The sequence below is a fragment of the Dermochelys coriacea genome, chromosome 10 (genome assembly GCF_009764565.3).
Source record: "Dermochelys coriacea isolate rDerCor1 chromosome 10, rDerCor1.pri.v4, whole genome shotgun sequence".
Lineage (NCBI taxonomy): Eukaryota > Metazoa > Chordata > Testudines > Dermochelyidae > Dermochelys > Dermochelys coriacea.
In genome coordinates this window covers 84,011,964-84,038,695 of record NC_050077.1, presented here as the reverse complement: position 1 = coordinate 84,038,695, position 26,732 = coordinate 84,011,964, and the positions used below count along the sequence as shown (strand labels likewise).

Sequence of the window (26,732 nt, the reverse complement as noted above, 5' to 3'; positions counted from 1 at the left end):
CCTCTGTCTCAACTCATCTCGAAGCTGAGTGATGGAGGGTCCCGGCTCTGGAGCCTGGGGGACCCTCTAGGAATTGGTCTGGGCCAAGTAATACTTAGTCCTGCCTTGAGTGCAGGGGACAGGGCTAGAAGCTCTCTCGAGGTCCCTCCCAGCCCTACCATTCTCTGGCTCTAAGGAGGAAACCGTCCCAGCCCTCGAGAGTCTTCCCATCTCTTGGTCCCTGGACAAGCCGGGGGTTTATTGCTGGGGATACATTACAGAGCTTCTAATGCTGGAGACAGGGGAGCGTTTACACACATGCCCCTTCCTCTCCGGGTCACCGGCCATCACTGCTTCGCAGGGGCCGGCCCTTGCATCGACCCTGCAGCTGAGTCTTTGCCAAGCGCATGGGTCAGTCGCTCAGTAAACGGATCCCCGGGGCTGCGGGGTCCAGCTCAACCTCGGTTCCTGGTTTCACCGCCTCCTCTCCTGCCGCACACGGGCGCCCACCGGCTGGTACGAGGCAGCTGAGCCCGGCCCGCCGGCGGGACACGACCGCTTGCAGGGAACGGCCCGGACGGATTGAGCTCTCCCGGGCCAGGGCAGGAGCGGAGCTGGCCCGGGTTCTGTCCGGCGGCACCGCGCGCGTCTCCGGCCGGGAAGCAGCCGCGACTGGCCCGTCCCACCTGCCCGCCGCCCCGCTGCCAACCTTGCGGCTCCCTGGTCCGGTGCGCCCGGGGCAGCCGCTGGCCGCCTTCCGCAGGCTCCCCCGCGAAACACGGCTGCAGCCAGCCCGGGAAGGCAGCTCGCCCCCCGCCGCCTCCCTCGCTCCCTCTTTCCGCTCTGGCGCAGAACTTGCGCCGGCTTCTCCCCGCCGCAAACAAAAGAGCCGCCCGCTGGGTACCGACCTTTCTCCGCGGCTCTGTCCGGCGGCTCCGCGCAGCCCGCCAGGGCCAGGACCCCGGCGAGGAGCAGGAGGCGCCGGAGGGGGGCTGCCATGCCGGGCACGACCCGGGGCTCACTTCTCCTGGCGGGCTGGGTGAAGGGGCATGTCCCCGTCTCGCCTCGGCGCCCCACGGCGCCGCGTCCCGCTGCCTCCTCGCCCCGGCCGGGGCCCCTGGCGGGCACTCGCCGGCTCTCCCGGGGGCGGCTCCGCGGCGGCCCCTGCCCCGTGCCCGGCTGGCAGCGTGTGCGCCCCGGGCCTTACCCCGGCCGCCTGGGGCTGAAAGGGAACAACCCCCCCCGCGCCCCGCGCAAGCCCCGCGCACGCCCCGCGGCTCCGGGGGCAACCAGCGTGTCCCGGGCCGGGGCCGCTGCTCGCCGCGCACACGGGGCAGGACCGACTCAGCGCTGGGAGTGACTCAGACGTTCCCCGCCGAGCCCCCGCCGCGGCGGCTCCTTCCCCGGGCCCGGCCTCTCGGGCTGGTGCGAGGGAGCCTCCTGGTGGCTCTGCGGAGCACCCACCGGTGCGTCCCCCGCCCCGCTCGGCCTCCCCCGCTGAGTTATTTGCCCTGGCCAAGGGCTTTTCCTTCGGCAGCTGGGCGCTACAGGAGGCCCCGGGGGGCCCGGTCCCACGCGGCGGGGGCTGGGAGCAGGGGGGTTTGCGCTGAGACTTCAGTGTGCTGCTGGGCGGAGCATAAACCACCCCAGGCCTCCGTGGTCCCATTCCAGGTAGGACAGATCCCCGGTGCCTCCTGCTGCAGGAGTGAACAGGAACCTGAGATGTAAGTGTAACCGCAGTAGCCACTTTATCTAATGCTAAGCGTCCGCTGGGTGATTTCGAGACAGGTAGGGTGGCAGGCCAGCCTCAGCGCCCTAGAACTTACATCCTCGTGGGACATCGCTTCAAAAACAAAGTAAAGACTGAGATACAAAGGAAAGACTTTGTCAAGACTGTTCCTTCAATCACTGCAGTACACAGCAGACCTTGCTGGGGCGGGGGGGGGGAGTTATACACATTGGCCCAGATTCTGAGCTGCCCCTGAGCTATGTTTTGCACGGGGCAGGAGGGGGAGGGCATCTCTGAGGGGCCATCCAGAGATGGGGAGTAGCTATAGACTAGATGCCCCATTGTCAGTTAGAGTAGCCCAAAATCTGCTCTAACTTGTGCACATCTGCCCACTGCCCAGTACAGCCTGTTGGTCTTATTCTAACATTCTCCGAGAAGTCTGGCACTTCTGGCTCAAGGGTGCCAGAAATGAGATTTTAGAAATAAAGCTAGCATTAATTTAGATAATACTAACCAGCTTCTCTTCCTCCACCAGTGTGGGGGGAAGGTGGAGCAATGTCTGTCACACGGTCTGAAAGTATTGGATCTTATTTCTGGGAGTGGGATGAACCCCTTATCCTGTCCCAAGGCTGGGATCCATAGCAATATCAGACTGGCACTCAGATCAGCTCCCCACTGTGCAGCAGATTCTCTAGGTGTGTGACCAGGGCAAGTTACCCGTACTGTTTATTTTGGCAATCTAGGGGGTAAACTCTTCAGGGCAGAGACTACATCTTACTATGCATATGTACAGCGCCTTGCACAACAGGGTCTTGATCTCAATGGTGGCCTGCTGTATGCTCTCCTGTATTGTTATTGATATGCTGAAAGGTACTGGTGACTGCTTAGATCACACATATCTTTGAGACTGGGTGTGAAGGCATCCTTCAATTAACGTAACTGGATAAATTAATCACAAGGCCCCCCTACCCCTCAGACAAAAAGGGGTTGTGAGTGCACCTAGGAGTTTTTGGAATGAGCAGGCAGAAGGCTTTTGCTATATATTGTTTTGGGTAAGGGGATGGGGTGTCTGTAGGAAGGGAGAACACACACAAATGCAGAGCAGATTGGGAGACAGATGGGCAGAAGGAGCAGCTGTAAGCATGGTGTCTGACTGTGGAAGAAGTCTGGGGAGAAGTTTTGGGATCAGGGGTGAAGCCTGAAAAGAATGCTCTTGGTGCTGTGAGCAAAAGAAGCTGTTTCCTGCTATTTGATCCCTTCTGCATTCGGAGACACACGACTTTGTACAATCTTAGTAAATAAATAAAGCTGCATCCAAGAAATACCTGACAATCACTGATTTCTGCTTCCAGGCCCCCCAACTCTGACTAGCCATGTGGGTCAAAAGTGGGCCATTTTATTATTGATGATAAACCCCAGGAAGCCGTTCCAGCAGGGACCGTCCCGATATTCTGGGCTTTGTTTTATATAGGCACCTAGTACCCTCCACCACCCTGTCCCAATTTTTCAAACTTGCTATTCACTCACCTTATTTGCACAGGTTTAGGACTTGAACAGAAGTTAGAGAAATAGAGTTATTGTCCCCATTGTACAAGTGGGGGTAACTGAGGCATAGGGAAGTTAAGTGCCCAGGATCTGCAGTGGAGATGGGAATAGGACATTGATTTCCTAATTCTTAGACCTGGCCTTTAACCACAGAACCACCCTTCCTTACTCCTTTGTCCTACAGAAGGCTGCTCAGCAGCTGGAATTTCTATGGGTACTGATTTAATTAATGCTTATCCCAAATCCTCAAATAATCGTGCAACAAATATATTTATTTACAGTGTTAAACAGAGGTGCCATGGTGAGTGGTGAAGGCATTCAACTACAATCCTGAAGGTCATGGATCTGAGTCTCGTTCGATCTCACACTGAAAGGCCACCTTCAGTTCACCCAGCTGCAAAATGGGTACCTGAGCCATGGGGTTAGGGCAGCCAAAGGCAGTCAGATGTGATACTGGTCGTATCACCCCCTGTGCACCACTGGCTGTGAAACTGACATGCCGTCACTATGCCAATCTGAGGAGCCATTGACTCTGGTGAACTTTCACTTTGAAAGCTTGGGCAGGAACATGCAATAAAGTTGTGTCTCCAGTGAGCTTTAGCACTTGGGACAAGGTCTGAACATTTACTGGAGTACATTTTTTCTCCCTCTCTTCACATAATAATTGTATGTAGGGTACCAGATGTCCTAATTTTATAGGGACAGTACTGATTTTGGGGTCTTTTTCTTATATAGGCTCCTATTACCCCCCATCCCTGTCCCAATTTTTCACATTTGCTGTCTGGTCACCCTAATTGTATGTTGTACATAAGGCACATTGGGCTCCATTCTCCTTTAAGGGGAGCTGGGGACAGCCGTGCCTGTGCCATGAATTAACTGCTTTCCAGCCTGAGGGGGTGGGATTAAGGAGGGTCAGCTGATACATGAATGGACACCTGGACCTTATGAAAGAGCTAAGTGAACTCAGGTGGGGGTTTGAATCACAGAGAGGAGGTAGATGCCTGTGAAAGACCCTGAGTCAGGGTCTGCAGGAGTCAGCTGAGTGCTCCTGTGGGTCTCGTGTTCTGTAATGGAGCAGGGAAGGATGCATGGAACAAGGCCAGCAGGGGCTGAAAAGGGTTTTCCAGGGCGCTGGAGTGGGGACTCTCAAAGGTAGCCCAGAAAGGGGTGAGAACAGAGCCCCGAGAGTGGGATGAAGAGAAGCCCTTGGAGGGCAGAAGAGGCTTTTGTTTGTTTGTTTGTTTGTTGGGACTTTTTAGTTGGATTTCTGCTACCCTGAAAGGGATTGAGTTTGTTTATGCTGTGACTGGTGAGTAGAGCCCCATCTCCCGCACAGAGCAGTGTGTGGAGAGCCGAGGAGACCCAGCCTGGGAAAGGAAACTGAGGCAGTACCATGTGTGGCTACCAGGGGGTGCCCTGGGGTGGCTGTGCTCTGCAACCTACATGCACAAACTCTGTATAGACTAAAAGACCTATGATACAGCTCTCAGAATAAATGCTCCCAGATTAGAAATGGCTGAAGGAGAATATGATCTTAGGCTCTGCCTTGCTAAGTATCTTTTATTTAAACCACTGCTTCAGCACAGCACTTGAAGTACAGGAAATGATACATCTTTATTAAATACATTCAATTATTTTAATTTACCAGGATTATCCTATTTCATTTTGCTGACTGCATTCCTCCTTCCTTGCTGACATTCATCACCAGGCAAGCCCTGAATAGGGAGGAAAAGGAAGAGAGTTAATGAATGGCAAAAATGAGTGTTTGGTTTCAGAGAAGTACATGCTGGAGAGTTATTTGTGCTTTTTTTTTTTTTTTTTTAAATGCAAGATTCTCATGAAAACAGGATGTTAAGTTTTTGTTCTGTTAGACCCACAAACACTTTTTACTGAAGTACTTCATTGCCAGAGCTATTGGTCTTGCTAAGCACAATTGAGCTAGTCTTTGCATTATGTATGATCAAAGTTGCCAGAAGCTGGGAATGGGTGATGGGATGGATCACTTGGTGATTACCTGTTCTGTTCACTCCCTCCGGGGCACCTGGCCTTGGCCACAGTTGGAAGACAGGATACTGGTAAAGTAACTCTTGCTTAAGCAGTGCTAACGTAAACCCTCAGCAGGCAAAAAACTGACATCCCAAATCAAACATAGTAAGCTAAATGCATCCTCTAATTTAACAGGAAGAAACTTTACCAACTACAGACCCTTTCTGCGCTGTTATTACTAATTTTTGGGAAGAGGGATAGCTCAGGGATTTGAGCATTGGTCTGCTAACCCAGGGTTGTGAGCTCAATCCTTGAGGGGGCCATTTAGGGATCTGGGGCAAAAATTGGGGATTGGCCCTGCTTTCAGCAGGGGATTGGACTAGATGACCTCTTGTGGTCCCTTCCAACCCTGATATGATACTAGGCTAAATGGACTGGAGTAGGGGACAGGGGCAAAGTCAGTGGTCAGGTGAAGCAGCAGGACTTTGAGTCTGACAGATTCCATCTGTTATGAATTAACTTATTGAATCAGAAGTTCATTCACCCTCTGCACATGGGTGAATTTCACCCTAATAGCTGATTTTGCAGCGATTCCCATTTACTGGAACAACACAATGGATGAGATTTTTTTTTTTTTTTAGAGCACTTAACTTTGGCCCAACTCTGGCTTCAGTGAGGGCAGAATTAGATCTGTGCTGGGCAATTCTGAAAATCCAGCCACTGTTTCATGTTTCCTTAAAGAAAAAGATTTATGATCATTTTGAAACACATTCAAAATGTTTGCTGCACTTTGGCCAAATTTTGTTCTCTGCTACCCCAGGCTAAATGCAGAGTCACTCTCCTCACTTTAAAGGACCTATTTTTGGTTACACTGGGGTTGGGTATATATCTGAGAGCAGAATTAATCCCCTTTTGCCTTCCTGATTTTCAGGAATATTGTTTTGAAAATAATACTGATCACATTTTAAGGTACCATATTTTACAGTGAGCATGACACCTGGTGGGGGAACCAAACAATCACGGTCTGTTTAAGGCTGATCAACAGATGCTTGGGTATAAGATAAAATACTAATAGTATTTTTATCTCAAGTAAAGCAATGCTGGCTTAGTGTCTCTGATATTTTACAAGCCAATCATGCTAAAAATGTGGAAATAATTATTCCCTTAGACATTAAAACAATATATTTGGATATCTCTTGGCAGGGTGTGGGGGTGAAGGCATTTCTGAAACCTGGGTCACATTTCTAAACTGTATTAGATGTCCAGTAGCTTTCCCATAAACTTGTCTCTGTTCTACTCCTTTTTTCCTTTGTGCTAGTTTGGGTCTTTATTTGGCTGATGACTGAAATGTGTGAAAAGGTCCGGGGGCGGGGGGGGGGGGGGGGAGAAAGGAACTACAAGGAGAGATTTTACAACAAAACTGATAAAAGTTTAGCCATAAACAGTTGGATAATTAGACATTTGTTTAAATAAATTGGCCTGGTTTCACGGATATGTGTCAATTTACAATCTTTTTAACCTTATAATATGAATCATTCGTGTCCAAAAAGCTAACCGAGTGATGGGCACCCTAGCAATATCTAGATAGACATTGGTATGCTCCAGCTATCTTACATGTGAGAGCTCTTTCAGTGCTTTTGTAATATTTTAAAGAATAGTGTGCTTGTGTTTTTGGTAAAGAGCCTAATCTGAGCAGCTCCACACATGGCTACAGGTTCAGTTTAGTCTTTTATCAGGTAGGGTTTCTACTTTTTACAGACTGAGTGAATCAGGCAATGGGAGCTGGATCAGTGGAAGTTGAGGGTGCTTTGCCCTTCACAGGTGGTACTTAGCATTGGGAAGGATTGAACTCTATGGCCCAGATTTTCAAGAGCTCAGATCCCATTTAGGCATCTTAAATAGGGACCACATTTTCCAGAATAATCCTGCCCCAGGAGCTCCCATTGTGGCCAGTTGTTCAGAAGAGTTCAACACACCTAGAATGCTGAACTCATTTAAAAAATCTGGCCACAGTTGTGTGTGCTGAGTTCTTTTGAAAACTTGGCCATAAATCACTGCTACTGAAATGCGCTGTTTCTGGACTAGAGGAAGACAGCTGACCTGACCCAGAGAGACTACACAGCTGTTTTTTGGGGTGTGCAGGTGCAGAATAACTTCAGTGAACTGCAGAAGGGATTTAAATTAGGCAGAATGTATTTACTTCTGTTGAAATTTGCTGGGTACACACCCCTACTTTGCAGAAAGTGCGATGGGTGATTTAATGGCCAGGCACTTGCTTTTATCATTCATCCATAATGCAGCATCTCTAGCAGGACAGGCCCTCCTGTGTCTTCTAACAAAAACTGGGTCACAGCCTACTCAGTAGGAAGCATGCCAACCAAATGAATTACTAACACCAGTGTCTCTAGCACCTGGGTTCTAGTCAGATGTCGCTTATCCCAGTTTTGAGTAGGCCTAGCTTTGCATAGGCTGGGAAAACTGCTCACAGTGGAGTGGTTGAAGGTTAATTAAAATTGCCTTTAACAGGTATGCTTTGTCATAGATTTAACAACTTTTATGAACTATTGTTTGTTTTTTTTTAACCAGGAAATCTCCCTTCCCACCTCATTCACAATACAGAAAATGCATATTTTACAATTACTTCTGGGGGAATTCTGCACCACAGCATGCACACAGAATCCATGTCCCCCACAGATTTTTTTTTTCTCTGCAGAATCTAGATTCTGCTAGAGAGGCACTGTAGTGGCACTTTTTGCCCCCCAGTAGCTGCTGTGGCATCAGAAGAGAGGGCAGTCAGCAGGTGGAGGGGCTGTATTCCTCACAGTGGGGACAGGTGAGGAGGCACCTGATGGACAGAGCGGGTCACACTTGGTTGCTGGGGTTCAAAAAGGCTAGTGGGGCATGGGCTCAGGAGCTAGTGGGGTGACAGCATTGATCCAGGGGATGAATGGGTTGGGGCTGCAGGGCCACTTGGGGATGGGGAGGGGGGCTGCAGGGCCACATGGAGACAGGTGTAGAGGGCTGCAGGAACACACGGGGACAGGGCAGATGTGCCTGACTGAATGGGAGAGGCTAGGGGTCTGCATGAGGGGAGGCTCCACAACTCCCTAATAATCCCCACCACCAAATCCATTCCATACTTCTCCCACCCACACCCAACAACCCTCCTAGTTCACTCCCAGACTCATTCCCTCTCCCTCGGCTCCTCTGTTACCCAACTCCCCCAAGCCTTTGCACTGCTTCTGACGGGTGCAGGAAATATGTTTCTGTATCATAGTTTAAATGAATTATTACTCAAAGTTCTGTATTAATATGCCTAGTAATTAATCTTTTTTGTTGTCTATATTGCTACAGAGATGCTTGTATTTTGAAATAAATTACCAAAATAATTGAAACTGGCATGATTGTATGATTTGTCAGTGGTGTTCTGACAAATTACACAGAATTTTAAAATATTGTGCACAGAATTTTGATTTTGGTGCAGAATTCCCCCAGGATTATACAATGCTCTCTCTAGCTAACTATCTAGCCACTTATGGTATTTATGATCAGTTACCATAGTATTTAATCTCTGATAAGAAACATTAGTAGCAATTGTAAACTTTTGTCTCACCATGCAAATTACATTGATATTTAAAGATCTCCTTTGGATTTTCTCTTACACAGGAGCATGATATGATCTCATCAGGGAAATCTAGTGCAACTGCAAGCAGGCATCCCCATTACTGCTGCCATCCAGTTGCTTTACAAAGCAAAATTTAATGAGCACCAAGGAGGAAATATGTGCTGTTTGTTATAATTTTGCATAAGGAAACAAATGGATCTCATGCTGGCTTCAAAAGCCTGTCCTGGCCATTGGTTAGCCTGACATTGATGACATGTGCAGATGTGAGGAGAGATCTCAGATCTTTTTGAAGCTTGTGGTAGGGTCTTAATCTCATAGAACTAGATGTGAACAACGCTGATACAGAACAATAATCTAGAAACCACCCTTTCCACTCAATCTTCTGATTGCAGGATAGCTAGATCAAACTCTTACCTGAGATGTATTTGAGTTTTATCTTAGTTTTTAATAATACTTATTTTGAAATCAGTATCAAACTAAATACACAATAAATAGAAAGCACCCTTGGAGGAGGAGGGTTGGCAAAGGGATGGTGGGGAACGGTGCCTGTTACAGGCTAACCTTTGCTTAGAGTGGCTTGAAGTCTGGTAGGCTGCCTGTGTGTTATACAGAGGCTACTCTAGCAATATTACCACCCCAGTCCATTCTTTAGGATGTGGGAGGAAGGAACCGTGCTTTTCACATCCACAGCTGGGCCCTCAAAGCCTTGACCCCTCTCTCTTTTGCATGGCACTGTCCTGGAGCCCTATCAAGAACCTGTCAACCCTCCTCGGGGTACCTGGGAATGCTTAAGTAATCAATAAAACGAGTACTTGTGGCACCTTAGAGACTAACAAATTTATTTGAGCATAAGCTTTCGTGAACTACAGCTCACTTCATCAGATGCATCCCATGAAGTGAGTTGTAGCTCACGAAAGCTTATGCTCAAATAAATTTTAGTCTCTAAGATGCCTCAAGTCCTCCTTTTCTTTTGGCGAATACACACTGACACGCCTGCTACTCTGCAACCTATAAGTAATCAAAATAATATATAATCTATCGATCAGGCTAAAGAGCTTGTTGGGGTGGTGTGTGTGTGGGTAGGTGTGTCCGTCTGTGCGTGTGACAGTGTATGGGGATGTCCCTGTGCGTGTGTGTAGCAGGTATCACTCTTGTCCCTGTGACCCAGCAGCACACGCATGCGGGGCTGGGCCAGCACCACCAGGCTGCTTCTGCAGCATCTATTCTTCATCGGCGGTAATAGGCGGCTCAGGCCCTTTGGGGAACCGCCCGGTGGGTGCGTTTTCCTCCAGCCGTCGAGACCTGGCCGCCGGGGGGGGGGGGGGGCGCTGAGCGACCCGCGGTTGCGCTGGGAAAGGGAGAAGCAGGCCCGCGGGAAGGGGTTTTTAATCCCTTGCTGATGGTCTCCAGCGAGTGCCCTCAGCCCAGCCAGCGAGCAGCTGGAACCGTCTCACACGCACCCACCCCGCAATGCGCAGCGCACTGACAAAATCCCTGCCCCGGGAGCGGCTGGGCCAGGGGACGCGGCAGGTTTTCCGCATCACCCGTCCAGGGCAGCGCCCTACACCCTGGTCCCCCCAGCCTGGCGCTGGCAGACTCTCACCTCCCTTCACCCGTCGGAGGAGCCCAGCCATCAGCCAAGCGCGGCAGCGGGCCTGGGCTCCCCAGAGCCGGGCGGCAAGAAGCCTCCCGGGAGAGCTGCCCGTGCGCCGCGCTCAGCACCGCGGACAGCTCCGTGCGGCCCATCCGGCCGCTGGCGGCGAGGGACAGGCCAGCCCGCCCTCCTTGCCAGGGGCCAGGCACCTGCGGCCAATCGCCGGGGCCAGGGGAGGCGCCCCCGTGGCTGCTCCCCCGATAAAAGCGCCTCGCAGCCGGCCGCCAGCCAGCCGGGGTCCTCCGTCCTCGCTGTGGGTCGCGGCGCCCAGACTTGCGCGCCCACCGCCCCCCCCCGGCAGCTCCCGGACTCCCCCCCCGGCCCTGCGAGGGAGCCAGGGGCGACCCCGGCTGCAGCCCGTCTAGGCTGCGCCCCTCACCAGAGCCCCAGCAGGGCCATGTTCTCAGCCCGCGGCGGGGCGGCCCGGCTGGAAGGGGGCCCCGCCAACGTGCCGGGGGGGGGGGCGCCCGAAAGCCTCGGCCCTGGAGCTTCCGACCTTCCGCCCCCTGGAGAAGCTGGCGGTGCCGGCCCGCGCCGCCCTGGCGCAGCGGATCCTGACCGCCGCCGTCTCCCTGGGTTCGTGCGCCCTGGGCGCGGTGGGCAACCCCGCTCCAGCCTCCACGCCTTCGTGCGCAACCTGGCGGCCACCGACCTGCTGTTCGCGCTGCCCCGGCCCTTCTGGGCCGCCGACTCGGCGCTGGACTTCGGCTGGCCCTTCGGGGGCCCGCTCTGCACCCTGGTGCTCTCCGGCACCGCGCGCAACAGGGGCGCCAGCGCCTTCTTCCTCACCGCCCTCAGCGTGGCCCGCTCCCGCTCCCCGGCCTCGCCCTGCGGCGCCCCGGCTCCGTGCGCTGCCCCTGAGCTCCTGTGGGCCACCGCCTGCCGGGCCAGCCTGCCCGCCGCCCTCTTCTCCCGGCGAGCCGCTCTGCCTGCTGGGCTTCTCCGACGGCCGGCCGGCACCGGCTGGTCCTCTACCCCCTGCAGAAGGTCCTGCCGGCCTTCGTGCTGCCGCGGGCCTCTGCTACCTGCTGCTGCTCCGCCGGGTCACCCGGGCCCTCACCATCGCGGTGCTGGCCTTCTTCCTCCGCTGGCTGCCCGGCCAGGCCCTCCGCCTCTGGGGCACCCTGCCCTGGGACCCAGCCTACGACCTGGTGCATGCCGGCCTCTTCCCCTGCTGTACGGCCTTTCTGTGCCCCGAGTACCGCCAGCCGCGCCGGGACCTGGGCTGGGGTCGCTGCGCGCCCGCCGGCCGCGGGAGGATGGGAGCCAGGGCGCGGAGCCTGGGCACCGGGTGACACCACGAGCGAAAGACCTGCCCCTTCATTCACCAGCACCCCCCTCCAGAGCCCCGGGGGAGCGGCTGCGGCAGCCCCCGGAAGGCGCATTGGACCCACCTTGGAAGCCAGGCTTCCAGGGCAGCTCCAGGAGACGCCGTGCTGACCTGACAACGCTTGGCATGGACCCAGGCCCAGCGGCGCAGCCCCCGTGCGCTCCTGGCCCGAGCCCTTCCTTCGGATGAAGGCCAAAAGAGACCCAAAAGTTCCTGCAAACTCCGTCAGATCGGTGCATTTTCCCCGGGCACCGGCGGCGGAGTAAAGAACGGAAGGGGGTTGAAAAGTACCAGCTCTTGGGGATGTAGCCCATGGTCTCAGAGCTCCGGTGTATCGCATGCGGGTCTGTCGGTTAGCAGTAGGGTTGGCGGTGCATTTCCAGGCAACTGCAGTTTGCTCTTAGGGGTGCGAGCCGACCAGGGTGACTGCAAACGCTCAGGAAGGACAAAGATCCCCTCGAGATGAACTCCCCGGGGAGTATTTGCACGTACAATAGCGAAGAATGTGGAAAAGGTGCCCGTGAACTGGGCTTTGATAACGTGGGGTGACACAATCATCAGCCCCGCATAAAACTGTATTTGTCTCCTCAGCTCCGGAGCCAGGCTGAACAGAGTTCCTTGTAGATGTGAGCCATGGCGAGATAATCCTGCCTTGTCAAAGAGAGACGCCAACAGGGGATCTCCCCCTTCATCTGGAGGGATGGCTGTATTTGCTTCAGCGCAGCATGGCATCTTTTCTCTGCTGTGGGTATAATGCGAGCACAGTGGGTACAAAGTCTTTGCTGGCATCCCAAATACAAAATGTGTTGTCTTAACTGTGAGTCTTAACATGAATAATTGTAAAGTGCGTATTTATTTGTATGTGTTATTTTGCTCTGTGGCAAGCTGAAGTCATGACAAGCAAGCATGACAGCCCCACATCAGAGAGAGATGTTTACACTGCATTATTGTTTATTTTTATTTTATTAGGATTACTGCAGTGCTTAGGAGCCCTAGTCTGGGGCAGGGCTGCAATGTGCTAGGTGCTGTATAAACAGAACAAAGATAGTCCCTGCCACAAAGAGCTTACCTGCTAGCTAAACTGACATAAGGGTGCCAGACAGCTCCACCAGAGTCTTTCATTTTTAGAAGAATTTTACTTTAAAAGATTATTTATTTATAAACTTTTCCACTGGGTAACTGGCCTAAGAAAATGGAGAGAGTTTTATCACAGAAGTGCAGCGAAGTATGAACAATTTTTAAAGTGATTCTTTATGCCTGACTTGTACAAAAAACACGAAGGGCCTGTAAATAGCCAGACCCTTGTACCATTCTTATAACAAGGTGCTTCTCATGCTATTTAATGAAGGCTCAATACTAAACTGACAATAAAAAGCTGTTTTTTAAAAACATCTGCTCCCCAAATTGTTTGTTTTAGATCAACTTGAATTTATCTATTTTGTATTTGTGGAATCACAGGGCTGAATCCTGCCCTGGCCTGCACAGTGCACACAGCAGAGCGTTGCCTGAAGCATCCTGTGTGTAGCTCACAGCCTGGAATCATAGAATTCAAGGCCAGAAGGGACTACCAGGTCATCTAGTCTGACCTCCTCTATCTCACAGGCCACCAACACCAGCACCCACATGCTAAGCCCAACTACTGAAAGGAGACCAAAGTCTTACAAGCACTGGAGACTAGACTATTATCTGCCAGAGGCTGAGAACTACGAGGGCCTGAGGTGCACCAGTGCCTGAGGCTCCTGCAGGGACAGGGAAATGATTCAGTGAGATACACCCAGATAATCGTGGCAAGTGACCCACACCCACATGCTGCAGAGGAAGGTAAAAAATCCCCAGTGTCATTGCCAGTCTGACCTGGAGGAAAATCCCTTCCTGACCCCACATGTGGCGATCATTAGACCCTGAGCCTGTGAGCCAGAACCGGCCAGACATGCACCTGAGAGAGAGAATGCTTGCTGCCACCTCAGAGCCCTGGCCCTCCTCATCCAATGTCCCATCTCCAGCTGTGGCCATCCCTGATGCTTCAGAGGAAGAAGATAAAAGCCCCTGCCAGAATACATTCGGGGAGAAAAAAATCCCTTCCTGACCCCTGCCAGTGGTTGGCTGAAACCCTGAAGCATGCGCGTTAGGAACATAGGACATAAACTGGAAGAGAGCCCCACGGTTGCTGAGCCCAGCCCCCTACCACTGGGGGCTATCCAATCATAAATTACAGTAAGATAAGATTCAGTCCTCTGCAAAGGGCCAGAACAAGGGCTAGGCACCACTTATACCTTGTCTTGGCTCTCTGCAGGGGATGGATTTCTCCTAATGCGTGGAGGTGCGCTGCATGGTGAAAGGGTATGAGTAGGGCCCTACCAAATTCATGGCCCCATTTTGGTCAATTTCACAGTCATAGGATTTAAAAAATCTTAAATGTCATTATTTCAGATATTTAAATCTGAAATTTCACTGTGTTGTAATTGTAGGGATCCTGACCCAAAAAGGAGTTGTTGGAGGGTCGCAAGGTTATTGTAGGGGGGTTGTGGTATTGCCACCCTTACTTCTTCACTGCTGCTGGTGGCGGTGCTGCGTTCAGAGCTGGGTGGTCGGAGAGTGGCAGCTGCTGGCCAGGAACCCAGCTATGAAGGCCGAGCTACCTCCAGTAGCAGCACAGAAGTAAGGATGGCAATACCACAAATCCCCCCACCCCAAAATAACCTTGCAACCTCCTCCAACCCCTTTTTGGGTCAGGACCCCCGTTTGAGAAATGCTGGTCTCCCCTGTGAAATCTGTGCACAAAAGACCAGATTTCACAGTCCATGCCATGTTTTTCATGGCTGTGAATTTGGTAGGGCCCTAGGTATGGGATTAGTTGGGATGGGGAATGGCTGTCCGACAAGCTGACCAACATACGCTGCTATAAACAAAAGCACTGGCTGTCGGCCATTCAGAACATACCCGTTCTGCTGGGAATGTCTGAATCAATTAAAATACAAATTCTTAGATTTCTTAGACCTAAAACATAAATAAAAAACAAATGCTCTGCTACGCCTCTTTAGCTTTTACATGCATCAGCTATTTATATTATATATATTATTATATATAATGTAGGTACAGAGCACCAGTTATTTGGCTTGCTGGGTTCCAGTTCCTTGGTGAAGGCTTTTGTGGTGATGGGAGAGGAGCTCTGCAGGGAGACCAGCATTCCACAGGGCAGATAGAGAAAAATGTCTCCCTTTCCTCAAGAGCTGGTATCTTCAATTCACTGCTGGAACTGATTTTTTTAGTAGGTTCATTAGTCTTTGAATATTTTGTCATCCTTGGGCTCTCTGGGCAGCAGGAGCAGGTTAGCTCTGTATTTAAGATGGTCCCTCAAAATGGGCTGAGTAGCTGACTAAGGTCAGGGGGAAGAGGAAGTTTTCCCAGTGAGATGTTATCTAGCAACACTGGAAGGTATGTACCCAGTATACCGCTACCACTACTCTGGCCCATGCAGCCAGCAACACCCGAATAGTTCAACTCTTAAGGTATTTACATTTTGGCTTCATTTTTTTTAGTGTTTATTGGAAATATTTAAAATATGAAGCACATAAACATACACCTGTGTAGAAGAGGCTTAATGTTAGAGAGCACTGACAAATTAAAGCCTCCCCAGGATTGCAAGTCTGGCAACCTTTAAACAATAGTGTTTAGTTGAGGGGTGGGCACATACACTGCACTCACTAACCCATGGGTTTCAGAGTAGCAGCCGTGTTAGTCTGTATTTGCAAAAAGAAAAGGAGTACTTGTGGCACCTTAGAGACTAACAAATTTATTAGAGCATAAGCTTTCGTGAGCTACAGCTCACTTCATCAGATGGCACCTTAGAGACTAACAACTTTATTAGAGCATAAGCTTTTGTGAGCTACAGCTCACTTCATCGGATGCATTTCACTGATGAAGTGAGCTGTAGCTCACGAAAGCTTATGCTCTAATAAATTTGTTAGTCTCTAAGGTGCCACAAGTCCTCCTTTTCTTTTAACCCATGGGTGTGGACTTTACAGCCACAGAATTGTGTACTTGTGAATGGTCAAGTCCCCTGGCCCCTCCATTTTATTGTCTAACTTGGTGCTGGTTAATGCATGAAAAATGTGATCATGGCTCACCCCATGTTAGAAATCCGAATACTCCTTTTGATCCAATGAATGTAAAACTAATAACAAAAGCAGAAGCACAGATGTATTTTGGGAGCAAAGGGAGACACAGAGTGAACACAAAGTTTGGGCCTAATTTGCAATTTCTCACGATTGATTCTGAACCAAGCTCTTCGGTTTCTGAGGCAGGGCTGGGACTTTCGTCTCCGAAAGGGGCAACTCTTCAGGGCGGGGCGGGCAGAGGGGGCGGCGGAAGCAGGCGCGGGGGGGGAGCAGGGGACCCTTAGTTTCTTGCATCCTGCTGCTCCGAGCGGGGCTCGCAGCCTGCTCCGGTTTCAGGAGGCGGGTGAGGGGGAAGCCGCGCCAGGGCAGGATCCTGACTCCAGCCCCGCAGGGGCCGTGGGAAAGGCGCTGTCGGGGGGGGGGCCGCGCCACCCCGTGAGAGCCCCGGCCCCGCCCGCTCGCAGCCAGCCACGGGAGGGCGCCGGCTTCGCACCCATTCGCAGGGAAGCGACAGGCAGCAAGTCGCCGCGGTACAGAGACGCGGGCCCGGCCTGGCGCTGCAGCCCGGAGACCCTGCCCCGGCCCGCTCCAGACCCGCCGCCCCGCCAGCGGCCGGAGGCGAAGGGCCGCAAAGCGCAGGCGCGCCCCGGGGCGCCCGGCTAGCTCAGTCGGTAGAGCATGGGACTCTTAATCCCAGGGTCGTGGGTTCGAGCCCCACGTTGGGCGCGAGCGTCTCTTTTCCTCTCTCACCCCGTGCGACAGGTTTCAGCGTGACCCGCGCGAGCTCGGGCCCCGGGCCCGGCCCCGGCGAGCTCGGAGCAACCCCAGCACCGGGTCTGGCTGCAGGGACCGTGCACGCACGTTGGACCCTGGTGCAGCCACGCGAAGGCCCCTAGGGCAGAGGGCGTAAGGGCAGCTGCCAGCCAGGAGCCGGAGCAATGCCAGCCCCATGCTCGCCTCCCTGGAGCAGGGCAGCCCATACCGCCCCGGCCGGGGGCTGGCCACGGGGGACAGCTGGCGATGGGGTCCCGGCCCGGGGCGTCACTGGCTCTGCAATGCCCGCGATGGGCCCCCCCGCAACAGCGGCTCCCACACAGGACTACGAATCCCAGCATGCCGCGGGCGGCGGCGGCGGCGCGCATGCGCGGGGCTGGCCGCTATAATGCGGCGGAGCTGGCGAGGCCCCGTTGGGAGGGGCGGGGTGGGGAGGAGGGAGAGTCGCTTATAAATGGCGCCCAAGCAGGACCCCAAGCCCAAATTCCAGGAGGGTGAGTGCGGGCCGGGGCCACGGCTCCCTGGGGGGGCGGGGCGGGGTGGGGTGGGGTGGGGTGCAGGCCCGGCCGGGGGGAGGCCCGGAGACCTGTGTGCGCTGGGGGGTACAGCGGGAGGCCGGCTGGGCTGGGTTATGGGGCTGGCTGGGTTATGGGGGATGGGTGGGCTGTGTGGGGCTGGGGGATTTGGGGGGGGTCTGGCTGGGCTATGGGGGATGGGTGGGCTGTGTGGGGCTGAGGGATGCGGGCTGGGCTATGGGGGATGGGTGGGCTGTGTGGGGCTGGGGGATTTGGGGGTCTGGCTGGGCTATGGGGGATGGGTGGGCTGTGTGGGGCTGAGGGATGCGGGGGGGGGCTGGCTGGGTTATGGGTGGGCTGTGTGGGGCTGAGGGATGCGCGGGGCGCTGGCTGGGCTATGGGGGATGGGTGGGCTGTGTGGGGCTGGGGGATTTGGGGGGTCTGGCTGGGCTATGGGGGATGGGTGGGCTGTGTGGGGCTGAGGGATGCGGGGGGGGGCTGGCTGGGTTATGGGTGGGCTGTGTGGGGCTGAGGGATGCGGGCTGGGCTATGGGGGATGGGTGGGCTGTGTGGGGCTGGGGGATTTGGGGGGTCTGGCTGGGCTATGGGGGATGGGTGGGCTGTGTGGGGCTGAGGGATGCGGGGGGGGGCTGGCTGGGTTATGGGTGGGCTGTGTGGGGCTGAGGGATGCGGGCTGGGCTATGGGGGATGGGTGGGCTGTGTGGGGCTGGGGGATTTGGGGGGTCTGGCTGGGCTATGGGGGATGGGTGGGCTGTGTGGGGCTGAGGGATGCGGGGGGGGCTGGCTGGGTTATGGGTGGGCTGTGTGGGGCTGAGGGATGCGGGGGGTCTGGCTGGGCTATGGGGGATGGGTGGGCTGTGTGGGGCTGAGGGATGCAGGTGGAGGGGGAGGCTGGCTGGGCTATGGGTGGGCTGTGTGGGGCTGAGGGATGCGGGGGGGTCTGGCTGGGCTATGGGCGTAGGGGTGTCTGGGGGGTGGGGAGGCAAGCAGAGCTGATCCTGTGGCCAGCCCATGGTTTGGACAAAGCTGTGGGGCGTGTCTGGGCTGGAGAAGGCCCTTTTTAATCTTCCGGCTGCAGTTTATTTTTTCTAATTCTGCGGGGGTGGGGGGGAGTTAAAAGGAAATGATGGTTCTCGTAAAAAAACAAAACAAAACCCATCAACCAACCAAATGCTGCAGTTGTTGTAGGGGAAGCCACCCTATCTCTCTGTGCTTTGTACCACTTGTATGCACTGTGTATCTGAAACTAGTGATTTGTGGACTGTGGGGCTGAAATGCAGCCTCCAAGGCCAGTTATAACCCATGGAGATGACCCATCCTGGCAGGTGATGATGAATCTGAGTGGCCTTGCGGTTTCCTGCTGGAAGCAGTCTCCTCCAGCTACCCCTTTGTAGTAAAACGAGAGGTAGCTGCAGTATGTGTACTCGATTTTACAGAGAGCTTGCAGCTCCTTGGCAATCCTCCAATGAGGCCTTTAGCTAGTCAGGATTTGGGCTCCATTATGTTATGGTACCTGAGGACACGGAGGATCTTTAGGATGTTAATGCTCCCTGGGTCAGAGAAAGGGTTAGGAAATGGCTGTTTGGTTTTTTCATACTTCTCAACACTCTCAGCGCACCTGTGAGACTCTGGCTTTTCCTTTACTCAAAATATGCTTGATTTTTGTTTTTCTCGTAGGTGTGTATCAAAGCACTCCCATGGACATCGGTGGGCATTTAAACCATTGAAAGATATTTTTTTAGTAGGACTGTCAAGATTTTCCCTTCTTGAGGTTGAGAAGTATGTTTACTTTGTTATTTAAAATATCTTTATAAGAGAGCCCAGTTAGGGATCTTGAATCTTGCCTTATGACATGGTCTTTTTAAGTATGGCTTAAGGATATTGTAAAATATCGTATGCTGATTATTGTGGTGACTTGCAACACTGCTATAGCTACGGTCACCTCTATTCATAACAGACCCCCAGTTTAATTTAATATTTAGGGCATGACTACACTACAAAATTAAGTCAACCTAACTTATGTCGGTGTGCAGCCGCTGCAGTAATTGCATCGCTTGTGTGTGTCTACGCTTTGCTCCTTCTGTCAGTGGTGCGCAGCCTCGCTAGGAGTGCTTGTACTGATTGTACCGTCAGTGTGGGGCATTGTGTGACAGCTTCTGAAAGCCAGTAATAGTCAATATAAGCAACACAGTGTCTACACTGACACTGCATTAACATAACTACATCAACATTGGCTCTATGCCTCTCATGGAGGTGGAGTTAAGTCGGCGCAGCAGGACAGTTACGTTGGGAGGGAAATTTTAGTGTAGACGCTTACGTAGTTAGGTCAACATAGCTCAATGCATGACAGCTTATCTCTGTAGTGTAGAGCAGGCCTTAATTCTCATCGGGCTGAAACATGACACACATTTCCATGAAAGATTCAACTTACTCCATAAAATCTGGTTTAAAAATAGGTGGTGGTTTTAGAACTGACAAATGACAACTGTAGGGGTATAGATTTCAGAGTAGCAGCCATGTTAGTCTGTATTCGCTAAAAGAAAAGGACTTGTGGCACCTTAGAGACTAACAAATTTATTTGAGCATAAGCTTTCGTGAGCTACAGCTCACTTCATTGGATACATTCAGTAGAAAATACAGTGGGGAGATTTATATACATAGAAAACATGAAACAATGAGTGTTGCCATACACACTGTAATGAGAGTGATCACTTACGGTGACCTATTACCAGCAGGAGAGCGGGGTGGAGGGGGGGAACCTTTGTAGTGATGATCAAGGTGGGCCATTTTCAGCAGTTGACAAGAACGGCTGAGGAACAGTGGGGGGTGGGGAAGATAAACATGGGGAAATAGTTTTACTTTGTGTAATGACCCATCCACTCCCACTCTCTATTCAAGCCTAAGTTAATTGTTACCAGTTTGCAAATTAATTCCAATTCAGCAGTCTCTCATTGGAGTCTGTTTTTGAAGCTTTTTTGTTGAAGAATTGCCGTTTTTAGATCTGTAATCGAGTGACCAGAGAGACTGAAGTGTTCTCTGACTTATTTTTGAATGTTATAGTTCTAGAAGTCTGATTTGTGTCCATTTATTCTTTTACGTAGAGACTGTCCAGTTTGACCAATGTACATGGCAGAGGGGCATTGCTGGCACATGATGGCATATATCACGTTGGTAGATGTGCAGCCTCTGATAATGTGGCTGATGTGATTAGGCCCTATGATGGTGTCCCCTGAATAGATATGTGGACGGAGTTGGCAACGGGCTTAGTTGCAAGGATAGGTTCCTGGGTTAATGGTTCTGTTGGTGAGTATTTGCTTCAGGTTGGGGGGCTGTCTGTAAGCAAGGACTGGCCTGTCTCCCAAGATCTGTGAGTGATGGGTCGTCCTTCAGGATAGGTTGTAGATCCTTGATGCGATGGAGAGGTTTTAGTTGGGAGCTGAAGGTGATGGCTAGTGGCGTTCTGTTATTTTCTTTGTTGGGCCTGTCCTGTAGTAGGTGACTTCTGGGTAGCCTTCTGGCTCTGTCAATCTGTTTCTTCACTTCAGCAGGTGGGTATTGTAGTTGTAAGAACGCTTGATAGAGACCTTGTAGGTGTTTGTCTCTGTCTGAGGGGTTGGAGCAAATGCGGTTATGTCGTAGAGCTTGGCTGTAGTCAATGGATCATGTGTTGTGGTCCGGATAAAAGCTGGAAGCATGTAGGTAGGAATAGCGGTCAGTAGGTTTCTGGTATAGTGTGGTGTTTATGTGACCATCGCTTATTAGCACTGTAGTGTCCAGGAAGTGGATCTCTTGTGTGGATTGGTCCAGGCTGAGGTTGATAGTGGAATGGAAACTGTTGAAATCATGGTGGAATTCCATAAGTGATCACTCTGGTTACAGTGTGTATGGTAACACCCATTGTTTCATGTTCTCTAGGTATATAAATCTCCCCACTGTATTTTCCACTGAATGCATCTGATGAAGTGAGCTGTAGCTCACAAAAGCTTATGCTCAAATAAATTTGTTAGTCTCTAAGGTGCCACAAGTACTCCTTTTCTTTTTGTGAATAATTATACAGGCTCTATAGTCATTTCTCTAAAACGGGTGGCAAAGCTTACTGGCTGTCCGAGCCGCATACAACAATCTTCAAAAGTTTGAGAGCTGGGGCACACCTGCTGGGAGCCAGGGCTTGGGACTTCAGCCCCACTCCTGCTGAAGCCCCAAATCCTGGCAGGTGTGCCCTGCAGGGATGAAGCCCCAAGACCCTGCCTCCCTGCTGGACAGAAGCCCCTACCCTACCATCCCACTGCAAGAGAGTGGGAGTGGGGGAGCTCAGGACCTGTCTGGTAGGCAGAGAAGGTGGGGGGCTTGTGAGCCACACTTTAACAATAGAAGAGCTGCATGTGGCTCGTGAGCCACAGTTTGGCCACCTCGGCTCTAAAAAAGTGTTCAATCACTCATCAATACTCCATAGAAAACTTCAGTATCTAGTATGGAAATTGAAAACCTCAGGAATTTCATTGTGTCTGTGGTGTTATAATCAATGTAAAATCAAATTGGATGGCATGCAAAACCTTATATAACTACTTCAGTGAAACTTCACAGAAAGAAGTGAGATGGTTTCACAGTTACAGAGCACCATCAACTTAAATTTGGCTCAAATTAAATTTTATAAAACTTCATTTTTAGGAGGCGTGAGATCAAAATAAACATGTTCACAGCCCAAAAGGAAATAAAATCAATTGAAAACATTTACTTCAACAAACATTTCCCTGTGGTGCCTAAACCCCAAACGTTACAGCACTAGGAATCTAAAATTAAATCAACTGAACTGATATTCATTCTGTGCTGAGGACAGCCTATTCGTAAACAGAACATAAATAGTGACAATTGATTTTAAAAAAAAATTTCACTTGTAATCTAAGGAATTGATAAATAGGTGTATTACCAGTTTACTAGGTATGCTTTTTTGCATTGAGTGTCCCTTTTAAGGTTGGTGGCTTACTCAAATATATCCTTTATCTAGTTCAGTGGTTCTCAAACCCCATTTTAATGGGGTCACCAAGGCTGGCTTACACTTGCTGGGGCCCAGGGCTGAAGCCCAAGGCTCAGGTTACAGGACACCTGCCCAAGGCTAAAATCCCTTTGGTCCCCTGTGTGGCTTGGGTGGGCTCAGGGTTTGGTCCTCCTTCCTGGGTTTGTGTAGTAATTTTTGTTGTCAGAAGGCGGTCGTGGTGCAATGAGGTTAGAGAACCCCTGCTCTAGTTTATCTGTAGAAGGAATCCTAGTGGGAATGTTTAGGTGGGGATGGCGAGAATGGATTCACTACAACTTAAGAAAATGAGATTTTCTTGATATTTAATTATGCAATTTGAAAGATTGGTGGGTTTTTTAAATGCACAGATTAAGATGTATTCATATAGGAAAGAGAAGTATCATAAGTGCTGATGTGAATTTCTGGTTTAGTGTATAATATGAAGTGAGCTGTAGCTCACGGAAGCTTATGCGCAAATAAATGTGTTGGTCTCTAAGGTGCCACAAGTACTCCTTTTCTTTTTGCGAATAGAGACTAACACGGCTGCTACTCTGAAAACGATTTTTATTTTAGCTTTAGAAAAGCTGACACCAAGTGATCTTTAAAAAATTTCCCCTGGATTTAGTAGTATGTATTTACTTATTTTTAAAAAACAGACTTGACTTGCAAAGTTGTCTTTTGCATTATATTTTGTCCATTCTGGATCTTGATCCAGCAATTGGCAATTTATTGAAACCCCATTGAAGTCAATGGAAAGACTTCACTTGGTGTTGGATCAGGTCGTTAATGTATATATTAGAATCCCATGGACTACATGAGACCTTCCACATGTGAAATTAATGCAGCATTAAACATTTAAGCCCCAGTCCTGCAAGGTGTGGTTTTTTGTGTGTTTTTGGGGGGGGGGGCAGGGCTTATCTGGAGCCCATTGGAAGCCAAGATTGTGCCATGTGGGCAGAAGAACTTGCAGGCTCGGGACAGCACCATGGACTGACCAGCTCTAGCTTGGAAACTAGGAGCAGCATTACTAAGCAACAAAACCACTTGGCATAGTTTCGCATTCAAGAATGTTGATAAAGCATGCCTGGCCAAAAAACGGTTCCATTCAAAAATGAGTTTGTTTTTTTGTTTTTGTTTTTTTAATGAGAACTGAATAAATAAAGGCGGTGTCTCACTGACCTTCAGGAGGAGTCCACCTAGAATCCTTCTTTTTGTAGTGTTGGTAGGAAGGTCTCTGTAGGTTTATATTGGTCAGAGGTGTGTTGGAAATTTTCCTTGAGTCGGAGATGTCGAAAATAGGATTCTAGGTCACCACAGAACTGTATCATGTTCGTGGGGGTGGAGGGGCAAAAGGAGAGGCCCCGAGATAGGACAGATTCTTCTGCTGGGTTAAGAGTATATCCAACGCATCATCAAGGATCTACAACCTATCCTGAAGGACGACCCATCACTCTCACAAATCTCTGGAGACAGGCCAGTCCTTGCTTACAGACAGCCCCCCAACCTGAAGCAAATACTCACCAGCAACCACACAACAGAACCACTAACCCAGGAACCTATCCTTGCAACAAAGCCCGTTGCCAACTCTATCCACATATCTATTCAGGGGACACCATCATAGGGCCTAATCACATCAGCCACACTATCAGAGGCTCGTTCACCTGCGCATCTACCAATGTGATATATGCCATCATGTGCCAGCAATGCCCCTCTGCCATGTACATTGGCCAAACTGGACAGTCTCTACGTAAAAGAATGAATGGACACAAATCAGACGTCAAGAATTATAACATTCAAAAACCAGTTGGAGAACACTTCAATCTCTCTGGTCACTCGATCACAGACCTAAGAGTGGCTATCCTTCAACAAAAAAGCTTCAAAAACAGACTCCAACGAGAGACTGCTGAATTGGAATTAATTTGCAAACTGGATACAATTAACTTAGGCTTGAATAGAGACTGGGAATGGATGAGTCATTACACAGAGTAAAACTATTTCCCCATGTTATTTCTCCACCCCACCCCACCCCCCACTGTTCCTCAGATGTCCTTGTTAACTGCTGGAAATAGCCTACCTTGCTTGTCACCATGAAAGGTTCCCCCCCCCCCCCGCTGCTGGTGACGGCTCATCTTAAGTGATCACTCTCCTTACAGTGTGTATGATAAAACCCATTGTTTCATGTTCTCTGTGTGTGTGTGTGTGTGTGTGTGTGTAAATCTCCCCACGGTATTTTCCACCAAGTGCATCCGATGAAGTGAGCTGTAGCTCATGAAAGCTTATGCTCAAATAAATTTGTTAGTCTCTAAGGTGCCACAAGTACTCCTTTTCTTTTTGTCTCACTTTAGTGCACCTTGTGTGTGTGTGTACTGTATAGATATGATTTGGAATTATTTTGATCTAAGTTAATGTTAGGGAAGACTATGGTAAATTTCTTACTAATGTGTGAGTGTGAAGTGTGGTTGTGGGGCATAAGGTTCGTCAATACTTCTGATTTCTCAGTCCTGGGTGTCTTGCAGCAATAGTGCTACAAAATATTCTTGGTCTTTATTTATGTAAAGAGCCTAACTCTTAAACATAGGCAAAATCTTCATTTTTAAGAGCAAGTAAACAAGGCTTGTTTTCCAGTAGTGTTAACAAACAGTGCAAAATAGAGGTGAAATAGTGTAGTCATAATTTTTAAATAGCTGTTTTGCATGTTGAGTAACTGGTTTTAAGATTAAATATTTATAATGGAAAACACACTTTAATAAAAATACACAAGAGACTTCTAAGTGGGTACTTTGTGCAAAATATTTTTAAACTGGTGTCTAAAAATGTCAAACCAGTCTTGGCAAGCCACTTTCATACGGATTTTTTTCTTAAAACAGTTTCTGTACAAACTCTTTTCTGACCCATTGTGAGCATGAAATCCCGCTGATCAGCATTTACAGTGAACTCTCCAAATCTATTTTATTGTACCACTATATTGAATCTGGGAATAAAGTATTAATTGGAAAAGTGGTTTAGTAAATTGATCACTAAATATATGATGTAGTTAAAGGATTATTAAAACTCTGCTTACTCTGTAGGCATAGAATAAGGAATGGCAAACAAAGCTAGAAATGGCCGCCTTGCAAAAGGAAGGGAATGTTGGGCACTCAATAGTGGACTGTAACCCTGTAAGTTATTGGTTCAGCTTAATTATTTTGGTATGCAGAACTGGTCACCAATGTGAAGGGTGTGACCTTTTATTACAAGGGAGTACAGTACAGGAGGAAACATCTGCCCTCTGAGATCTTATGTTAAGTAAATTAGACTTCCACTTTGTAAATAACTGCACAATAGGGGTCTTAAATAGCAGCTGAAATCCTGATTGTAAAAACAATCTGTTCAAAAGTGAAATGGCCTCTTCTCGCCCCCTCCCCCCGTGCCCTCGTTCAGCTATACTTTTTTTTTTTTTTGGGCTCCTTTGGAGAGGGGGAGAACTAGATATCATATCTAGTTTTCTTTAGTTTGTTTTTTGCAATAGAAGTGTCAGGTGCTGAGTTTCCTCCAGGAAAAGGAAAACTCTTATTTTAAATATTAGGCTTCTTTTGCACCATAATTTTTAAAATGAGACAGTAGATTGGCTTGAAGAGAGAATCATGTTTCCTTTCTCAAAACAAAATGAAACCGAGCCCTCTAAAAGAATCTAACTCTGTTGCAACAAGACTGACCTGTTTCTGCTGTGCTATTTAATGTTTGTACATTCAGGTTGAAATTCAGTCCACTCCTGTAAAGCCAGCGTATTAGAACTCTATCCAGTTAGAATCAGAGAGGGTAGGCAGGTAAAATCCAGCTCAGAACCTGGGTATAGGGCTGCTGTGCCACTCCCTCACAGCTGTTGCCCCAGGCTGTAGGCTGGAATAGAGAGAGGGCTCTGTGCCATTTGCATCCATTATGTATCTGCATCAGCTGATATCTGGGGCAGCCCAAGATATTCCGTACAGTGTGCCAGCCTGTGCAGGGGTTGCACAGAAGTCCTTCTTTCAGAGCACAGGGGATACACAGGCACCCCTGTGAGGCTGCTCAGCAGGCAACCCGTTTGCATATCCCCAACGTGGGGCTTGATGGTGCAGAGAGCCTTGAGCTAACCCTCCGCTCATCTTCCATTTTATAAGCAGGTGCTTTTTGAAGTTATGACCTTCTTTGGATTGCTTTCTAGCTTGACAGTGTGTAGGTAATATGCTGCCACTGGACAGTCTCTTGGCACAGCACTCTTAATGGCGTTTGGTTTCCTGTGTTCTTTTGTAAAATGCATGTCTTCGTATGCAGTATTGTTCATCAATATGACTAATCAGATGGCTATTTGCAAACTTTTCCAGGTGAACGAGTGCTGTGTTTTCATGGACCTCTCCTTTATGAAGCAAAGGTATGTCTGGATTTTCATTTTTGCAGATGACAGCAAAAAATAACATTGACAT

At 50.1% G+C, this 26,732-nt stretch overlaps 2 protein-coding genes and 1 non-coding gene across 11 annotated transcripts in view; 2 read left to right on the top strand and 1 right to left on the bottom strand.

The window, feature by feature from the left end:
* The window catches only part of ADAMTS7 (ADAM metallopeptidase with thrombospondin type 1 motif 7), a 142,924-nt gene extending 141,757 nt beyond the window's left edge, over positions 1-1,167 (bottom strand). For 2 of the 7 annotated variants that reach the window (XM_043493473.1, XM_043493476.1), the window contains exon 1: positions 888-1,164. In XM_043493473.1, the coding sequence (XP_043349408.1) occupies positions 888-978 (91 nt within the window). In that variant the 5' untranslated portion in view covers positions 979-1,164. Of the gene's footprint in view, positions 1-887 lie in introns of all 7 variants that reach the window. The other 5 variants (XM_043493478.1, XM_043493479.1, XM_043493480.1 and 2 more) reach the window with 4 other exon arrangements.
* Positions 1,168-16,619: 15,452 nt separating this feature from the next.
* TRNAK-CUU lies at positions 16,620-16,692 on the top strand. Its single transcript has one exon. It is a non-coding gene; the product is annotated as a tRNA-Lys (tRNA).
* Positions 16,693-17,095: 403 nt separating this feature from the next.
* MORF4L1 (mortality factor 4 like 1) overlaps positions 17,096-26,732 on the top strand; it is a 43,958-nt gene continuing 34,321 nt past the window's right edge. For 2 of the 3 annotated variants that reach the window (XM_038419352.2, XM_038419351.2), the window contains exons 1-2: positions 17,122-17,234; positions 26,634-26,680. In XM_038419352.2, the coding sequence (XP_038275280.1) occupies positions 17,195-17,234; positions 26,634-26,680 (87 nt within the window). In that variant the 5' untranslated portion in view covers positions 17,122-17,194. Of the gene's footprint in view, positions 17,235-26,633; positions 26,681-26,732 lie in introns of all 3 variants that reach the window. The other variant, XM_038419353.1, reaches the window with a different exon arrangement.